Source organism: Arachis stenosperma, chromosome 5 (assembly GCF_014773155.1).
Source record: "Arachis stenosperma cultivar V10309 chromosome 5, arast.V10309.gnm1.PFL2, whole genome shotgun sequence".
Taxonomy (NCBI): Eukaryota; Viridiplantae; Streptophyta; class Magnoliopsida; order Fabales; family Fabaceae; genus Arachis; species Arachis stenosperma.
In genome coordinates, this window is record NC_080381.1 from 120,826,009 (window position 1) to 120,835,348 (window position 9,340).

General features: G+C 25.4%; 1 protein-coding gene across 1 annotated transcript; it reads left to right on the top strand.

The window, feature by feature from the left end:
- Window positions 1-5,851: 5,851 nt before the first annotated feature.
- On the top strand, window positions 5,852-9,057 carry LOC130982023 (inositol oxygenase 2-like). The gene is made up of 10 exons (XM_057905840.1): window positions 5,852-6,094; window positions 6,754-6,835; window positions 6,952-7,156; window positions 7,553-7,612; window positions 7,796-7,848; window positions 7,943-8,065; window positions 8,240-8,309; window positions 8,404-8,482; window positions 8,611-8,692; window positions 8,802-9,057. Exons 1-10 carry the CDS (start codon window positions 5,940-5,942, stop codon window positions 8,826-8,828), a joined length of 936 nt encoding a protein of 311 aa, XP_057761823.1. The 5' UTR covers window positions 5,852-5,939; the 3' UTR covers window positions 8,829-9,057.
- The last annotated feature ends 283 nt before the right edge of the window (window positions 9,058-9,340 follow it).

The window sequence follows — 9,340 nt, forward strand, 5'->3', positions numbered from 1 at the left end:
TCAATTGTTATTTCTCTCTAATGATTCCAATGCAATTAATGTGAGTTAAATTAAATTTGAAATCCATCTTATGATGAGAGGAAGTGAGTGACCGAACTAAGCATGTAAAGCTTTCTTCTATCTCTCTCTTTAGTTTCGGACCAAGCTAGTTGGTTTCAAACCAAAATTGTTTTGGACTAAAGATTTAAAATGTGGCCATCATAACAATAATTTCAGCCACTTATCATATATAAATTTCATCAAGACTGATTATTATCACATTGGGCTTATATAAAAAATACTAGCCCAACCAACACAACAATACTTCGGCCACTTAATATAACAATTTTACTCAAGGCTGATTGTATTTTCTTAGCACAATTAGGCTTTGTTTTTGCTCTTATACCCAATATACATAACCTGCAAAACAACAAAATTATTAATCAGCAAATATAATTTAAAGATTAAATTAATAATTTTGTAATTAATTGTTTTAATAATGTTTGATCTTCATCAAATTAATTTAGAGTTTTTCAAACTTATCAATCTCCCTCTCCTTCTTGATGACAAACATTATTAAAAATTAAAATTTGAAGGAATTAGAGATTAGAGTACTCCCTTTGAAGATTAGAATTCTTTTCCTTTTCAAATTGTTACATAGCTCCCCCTAAATATATGTTATTTTTACCAAGGAAAGCTTTCACTGTAACATTCTTATCAACCCTAAAGTTATCATGTATTTAACATATGGTATTTTTAAAATGTTGAATGACTTGATTTATGAGCAGAAGTAGAGTGATAAACAAAACTAGTTTGTTATCATATAAATGATTTTCTGCTAAATTACAAACAAAGTGCTCGAATACAGAGTACATAGTAATCAGACACACATTTGATAAATCCCAAGGAATTTTTTGCCAAATCATTTGATTAAATGAACAACATTTTTCAGCCATCATATCAGAACAAAATAATTATCAGTTTATAGCAAGAAAAATATTTTTAACCAAACATAATCATATCAAAGCAAAAAAAATTATCCAGCATTCATTCACATATCAGAACATAAAAGGATTATAAAAAATAACTAAGTTCCAAATACAACAACCATTTCAACAAAACATAACATAATTATTGGAACAAGGAGTTTATGCACAGGAGTGATCATGAATCATAAAAAGATTTCAGCCCCTGTTTCTTTCAACTTTTTAATTTTTCTAGCTTTCCTCCCCCTTTTGTCATCAAAGGAAAACCAGCAAAAAGTGACAATGGAACACACACAAATATAACCAAAACCAAAATATCCAAGAGTTTAATAAAACAGAGGTCTAGAGTATCCAAACAGCCTACAAAGTACCAAAATAAACCAAACACAACCAAAATTCAATAAAAGACAAATAAGTCAATCATCAGAAAGGTTGTACTCAGATCCAGATTTATCATCCTTATCGGCAGTTCCCATCTCTTCTTCGAGATTCTGAAGCATCAGACCCACTCTTTCTTGGCACTTTATCCAAACTTTTTCATTTTCATATGCTTACTTGCGAGCGGCCTTGTAAGATTGCACCATCAGTTTGGACATGTTAGAAAACTCAGTGAGAACCTCCTTAATAGATTCTGCAACTTTGGTCGGCTCGGTTGGGCGGCTCTCAAGATGTTCAGAGGGCATTGACTGTTAGTGAGATCGACATTAAAATATTCAAAGATACAGGTGAGAAAAATGTCATAGGAAAGATTTGTCTTTTTGTTACTTCTAACACATTCCCACATATGCCTTATCATGAGATATGCAAAAGAAATAGGAGATGAAATAATGATAGCAAAAAGCACTAAAGTATCAGAAACGGTTACTCTGTTGTAAAAACCACTCTGAGGCATGAAAATGTGAGTGATTATTCTGTGCAGCAATGTCCGTTCTAGACCGAGAGCTTTGTGAGTCAGAACAGTGCCATCCAAAGCAGAAAAGTTCTCGCAGGTTTGATTCAAAACAATATGGAGCGTGATCCCCACTTGCGAGTCCCATTTTTTTGTCATATAAGCTGCTGCGCCTTCATCAACATATCCTAGGGCAGCGCTTATTGTTTCTCTGTTCAGAGTCATATAAACCCGCTTCACATAGGAATTGATTGCTCCATCAATCAGCCTCATGTTTGCATAAAACTCTTGAACCAAGATTGGGTATACAGGTTTCTGAATATGGAATAGGGGAGTCCACTTCATATTTTCAAAAAGAGTGATAAAGTTGATTCCTTTAGCAGCAAGAGAGTCCAGGTTCACTATGTGTAAGAGTATAATTTAACATGAGATAAAATTTGTTCTTTGAATTATCTTTTTTATTATCATAGCAAAAAAAATTATTATCAAAAATTGTTTTTGTTAAAATATACTTAAATTATTTTATATTTTAGTATATTTTTATTCTTGGAATCAAAGTAATATGACCAATATTGTTACATGTTGAAATTTAATATTATTGATTAATAATTTTTAAAAGTGTTTAGGGGGTGTCCATGGATCGGATCGTATGTGCAGATCCGCGGTAAATATCCGCATCCGATCCAAAAATTACGGATACAATCCGATCTGCAAATTGATCGGATTGGATCGCGGATATCTGTTTTATATCCGCATATCCGATCCGCGGATCCGCATATCCGCACAATAATAATTAAATATATATATAATATATATATATATATATATATATATATATATGTTTGGTATTATATTTACTTATTTGCATATTTTAGTTAGTAATTATTATTCATATATTGTATTATTTTATTTTTGTTATTTAAAAAAAGTTTGATTAAAAATATTTTAGGAATAAATAAGTTTAAAAGTATGAAAGAAATATTTTTATTAAATTTTTTTACATAGAAATATGATTAAAAAAAGAAGGTTTAATTATGTGTTTATATCCGATTCCGATATTCAATCTGATCCGTACATTTGCGGATCGGATCCGGCAATAAAAAACGCAGATATCATATCCGATCCGATCCGATGAAAATCGTGCGAATCGGATCGAATTTTTGACGATCCGATCCGCGGACACTCCTAAAACTGTTATACCTTTTTATATGACATTTATAAGATATTTTTTATTGTTTAACTTATTTTATTTAGCCAAATAATTATAATGAATTTATTATATTAATTATTTATTTTAAATATATATTATTTAATTTAATTTATTGTCATATTAATTTTAGAGTTATTGTTTATCAAAAATTTTTCTTCACTTGCTTTCCATTTTGATTTTAAAATTTAAATTTTTATTCATTGTTTATATTTTTTATTTTAATATCAAATCTAATATTTTTATTAATATTTTTTATATAATTTATTATCTAATAGTTATATATCCACCATCAATTATACGATTGTGATATTTTTTTAATTTATCAAAAAAATATAATTTCATTTCTTTCTTTTTTTTATTTTACTTATTTTTATATTTCATAACTTATTTACTATAAAAAAATGATATTAAAAAATAATTTCATTTGTTTACCAATTATTCTTTTATTTAGTAATGATTTTTCACTCTTATGATACATTTTTTATACTCTTTGATTTTTTATAAATTATAAAATATATTATTCGATATTAAAACAAAAATGGATAAGTACGTATTACGATTTTTTTTTAAACAATTATATATATGTAGAATAATATAATAATACTTTTAAGTTCATATAACCATTTTTCTTAATCAAGAAATTAGAAAAGGAGATAAAGAATGTATTATTACAAAATTTTATTTGATCATGGATTCTTTAACTGTTTTGCATAATCCTACTTCTTGATCATGGATCCATGAAGTATTTTCAACTTGCCACAGGTGCATCAGTGCATGAAAGGTGGCATCGAGTCACTGAGTCAGATGTTTTGACCGTTTTGTCCTCGTACTAAAAAATCTAAGCCCCACACGTTATTGCTTATACTGCGTGGTGCTGACTTTGCATCTCATAAATATTCCAACCTTCTTATCATTCCATATTTCCATGCTGGCTGCGGATCCATATTTGATATTTCTAAGCATTATTTATTGGTCTTAATTTAACTTAATTTATAATAATCTAACCAGTTAATTAACTAAGGTATATTTTTTTGTAATTTATAAAAATTATTAAAAAAATTATATTTGGTAACTTTAACTACACAATAAAAAAATTTCAAAAAACAAAAAACAAATAAAATTTTTGATATCTCTTTAAAATTTAAAATTAAAAATTAATAAAAATTCTATTTGTGTTATTTTATCTTAACATAAAAAAAGATACTACTATACATAATTTATCGTTAATATTATTAACTAATTTTTTTTATATATTTATATTTATCAATCACTTCTTATATTCATTTTTTTTATATACAAAGAGAAAGTTAATTATCATCGTCTCTTTTTTTAACCTCTTTGATTTTTATGTAGTATTATATATATATGTAATCCCTTCTCTCTCTAATTTATTATTAAGAGAGAATTTTAACTTTTTTTATGACTAATAGTTTTTATAATTTACAAACAATTTATATCATAATTAATTAATTAGATAATTAAAACTTAGATTAAATTAAAAATTAAAATTAATTATGATAAATCAATTAATTTCATTCAATAATTATTAAATATGTTAAAGAGATAATTTATTATCTTTTATTTTAGAAAAAATTAGATAGAATTTATCTATATATAAAAAAAATACATACTTTAAGTTTTTAATATATGTTTTTAAAGAACATGTTAATTAAATTTTATATTCTTGAACTTAGCTTATGTTGTTATGTATTATTTCTTTCTCCTCCTTAAATAATTGTTATATATATTCGCTGTTAATATTTTAAAATTAGTGTCATTTTTAATTTAAAAATGTTATTTTTGTAATAAAATATATTTATAATAAAATTTTATTAAATTAAAATCTTGACATTAAATAAATATTTTTTTAATATATTCAAAAAGTAGTAATAATAATTAATTAAAAACAAGGAACTCGAGTTGAGTAATTAAATAAGAAGATTTTATTTATCTATTTATGTAATTAATTAATTATATAATATCGTTAAGTTTTTGTTGGATAGTCAAGCAAGTGCAAGTCATAAGTGATAAACATCACGTGACACAAATATCATTTTTTTTATTTACAGTATGAAATGGTCAGTCAGATCATTTGGCATAAACTTATCATATCAGATAAGCAGTGTATTCAAATAAATAATTATTCCATTCATCTTAAGATAAATGATCATTTTAATTCATTAATATATTTAGATATATCTTTTTACTCGTAAAAGATGTATGTTAATATTTTCCTATAAACATATATTACAAATTTTGTAATAAAATAATTTTTAAAAATATTAATTATCAGTAAAAAAAATACACAAATAATTATATATCTATCATATCTCCTCATACAAAAATATTTTTTTTAGATTTACTTAAATTTTGTATAGACATTTCTTTTTTATTTATTATTTATTTTATATATTTTAATTTTTTAGATTCAACAAAAATTAAAATCTAAACTTTATGATAACTTATCATAAGATTACTTCTCTCACAAATTTAAACTAATAAAAAAATATATATTATTTTTAAAGATATTTTCAATTGTTTAGGTCCAACTGAATTAAGATAATATTTAAGACAATACTCACATACATATTAATAATGTACGTAAAATAAAAAAGAATATATAATAATTATAATTTATTTATGTAAACATTTTTAAAACTTAAAACTCAAAACACATGTAGTTGAAAGTTGAAACGTACGGAATAACTGTTTTATTTGGATGATTGAGGAACCAGAGTGGCTATATATATCCCCTCTCCGATTACATATCTTGCATTGTCACAAACATTTCATAGAGATTTGATTATTTATTAATTTCATTGCTTCATTGTTTTTTGGCTTTTCTTATTATTATATTCCCAAACACAAAGAAAATATGACTATCCTCATTGAGCAACCAGAGCTATCAACAATGGCAGATGAGGAAATGAGAAATGAGTTGGTCTTAGATGGTGGATTTCCGTTGCCTAAGCCCCTCTCAGAAGATGGATTCAAAGCCCCTCAAATCAACTCTTATGGCCGCTCTTTTAGGTTTCCATATTAAGTCTTTTCATATTTATTTCACTTATTTTTTTTATATCTATTATATATAAAAACTAGGAAGAATATATAAAAATGTGTTATATTATATGTGCATTGCAATTAGGGCCATTAAAATGACAAAATTCGTCAATGTAAGTCTGGTCATTCAACTTAAACGAATGAATTTTTACTTTTAAATGAATTAGTCGATTAATCTAAAAAATAACGGTCGTTTAAATTATTTTGCATTTTTAAATAACTGCAGTTGATTTTCAATTTCGGTTCTAATGTGACGCAAAAATTTGATCAACCCACTAAAAACAACTTAACACAAGTTAATCCAATATAAAAAAAATATATTTATAATTTTTTTTTCCAAAATAGTTATTTTTTGTCAATTATTTTTTTACTTTTGAGTCCAATTTTTTTTTCCCAAAAAAAAATCCGACTAGCTCATATATAATCCGCTATATTCATAAACAATCCAAACCTAAAATATGAAGCATGTAATTGAACAAAAATGAATATAACCCACGAGTTTAAATGGACCAAGTTTAAATTGACTAAATCAACCCATTTTGACAATTCTAATAATCAATTACAGTTAAACATAATATTTTATTTATGTATTTATTTATTATTTCTCTCTTCGTGTTCTACAAAAACAGAAACTATCATGGTGAAAGCGCAAGGCAAAAGTCTGTGGAGGAATTCTACAAATTACAACACACCAACCAAACTTATGAATTTGTAAGTCAGCCATTAGTCTTCTTCCCATCGTTGTCAAAAGGATATAATTGTTAAGACATATATATGACTTCTCACACATGCATGATATATCCAACCTTTTTAATTAATTATTATAGGCCAAGAAGATGAGAGCAGAGTATGGGAAGTTGAATAAGGCGGAAATGGGCATATGGGAGTGTTGTGAACTTCTTGAAGGAATCGTTGATGCAAGTGATCCTGATTTAGAAGAATCTCAAATTCAACATGCTTTTCAATCTGCTGAAGCTGCTAGAAAAGACTATCCAAATGAAGATTGGCTGCATTTGACTGCTCTTATTCATGGTATTATTCTTAACGCACATGTATGACTTATATATAATGCTTATCATGCTACATTTTATTGTGTTATAGTACAAATTTAGTATATATGTCATTATTAATTTAATGTATCAAATTTTAAATAAAAGTAATTAGGAGTCGACACATTTTATTAATATTGGTCAATATTTTGAGTTAACATTTTTTTTATACTATTAGAATTTAAAATTTAATATTATAATAAAAAATTTAATATAAAAATATTTTTGTTGGTCAAATATTAATAAAAAATAATAAAATTTGTTAGTCTTTTAATATTGTTCAATTTTTGAAGTGAATGATGATAAATAAAATAAAATAACATTAAAATTTCATCTGAAAAATCATTAACTTACTCTTAATTTGTTGGTTTAATTATAGATCTTGGAAAGGTTCTTCTCCTTCCAAATTTTGGTGGACTTCCTCAATGGGCTGTAGTTGGTGAGTATTGTTCCTTTAATTAACTACTTTCTAATATAAAATAACACTTTACAATATTACACCTAAACATACATAAAAACTCATTCAAATACTTTTTTTTTTAATTCCCTGAAAAAAGGACCCAATAATAGACTTTAACGAACAATTTACTAACACAAAAAAAAATGATATTTATTATTGCAGGAGATTCATTTCCTCTTGGCTGTGCTTTTGATGAAGCAAACACTCACCACAAGGTATAATAATCTTATTTAATTTTCTCAACACACAAGAAAATTATTAAAAACAATATTATTAGTCAGCTCACAATATTTTCTTCTCCATATGCAGTATTTTAAGAACAACCCAGATAACAGCAACCCTGCTTATAACACTAAAAATGGGATTTATACCGAAGGATGTGGATTAGACAATGTTATCATGTCTTGGGGACATGATGAATACATGTATTTGGTGAGTGATGATGATGAGTCCAACAAATTAAATATGCATGAATTAAAAAAATAAAAAACTAAACATCTCTTCAAATTTGTAAAATATTTAATTTTGTTACATTTGCATCATATATATGTTAATTGATTCAATAATATCTAATAATTATAGCAATAATATTAATTATTTGTGTAGGTTGCTAAGGGAAATAGCAACAACTTACCTCCTGTGGCATTGTTCATTATCCGCTATCACTCCTTTCATCGTAAGAATTATTTAACATATCTTCTTAAAAATAATAAATAAAAAAATACGACTTTAATTTAATAATTTTGTATATGTAATAATCTATCTGACAGCTTTATTCCAAACTGGGGCATATAAACACTTGTACCGTGAAGAGGATGTTGAAAATTTGAAGTGGCTTGACATATTCCAGTGAGCTATATATAATTTTCTTTTTATTATTATTACTTTAGTTTCTAATTATTTTTAGGAAATAGACTTGTATATATGATTTTATATCTTATAACTGGTTATAATTATTACATTATTCTATTACGCAGCAAATATGATCTGTACAGCAAGAGCAATGTTTTAATCGATGTTGAAAAAGTTAAGCCATACTACTTATCTCTTATTGAGAAGGTACGTAATATAATAATTTATTTTATTTTATTTTTTTCTGTATCTTACTATATTTCAGTCCATATATATTAGTAAAATCATTTTGTTATTTTGTTTTCTTTCTTTGCAGTATTTCCCATCAAAGCTCAAGTGGTAATTAAGTGGAGTCTGGGACTGATCATGCATATAATTATTGTTTACTTTTCTTGTCTTGTCTTTAATTAAGTTTTAATAATGTTAGAAATTATGAGTGCAATATTTGTTTATTTCTTTAAGAGTTAAGCCTTCATACATTGTAATAAAATGCAGTACCACACTTATTATGAGTTGTTGCAGTACAGTGTGTAATATATATAATCAATAAAGTGTTTTCATTCGGTTTGTGTTTATAATTTTACCCTAATTTTTTTCTCCATAGTTTACAATTTTACCCTAATAAATAGTTGAATATGCTTAGGCATACATTCTTTATAATAGATATTATATTGACATTAATATTTTTTAACAATCAATGCGTATTTTCTTTAATTTTTTATTAATTAGAAATAATATAAAAATATAATTAATTAATAATAATAATTGTATTTTATATATATATTTGTCTCAAAAGTATTTAATGTATGAATAGTGTTATTTTAAATGTTATTGGTTAAATTATATAACTATATA

What these genes read in the sequence shown, in the direction of transcription:
- LOC130982023 (XM_057905840.1), top strand. Translation starts at nt 5,940, where the DNA reads ATGACTATCCTCATTGAGCAACCAGAGCTATCAACAATGGCAGATGAG. An exon ending in CCAACCAAACTTATGAATTT is followed by an intron (nt 6,836 to 6,951) that starts GTAAGTCAGCCA and finishes TAATTATTATAG; the next exon opens with GCCAAGAAGATGAGAGCAGA. An exon ending in AAGTGGCTTGACATATTCCA is followed by an intron (nt 8,483 to 8,610) that starts GTGAGCTATATA and finishes TCTATTACGCAG; the next exon opens with CAAATATGATCTGTACAGCA.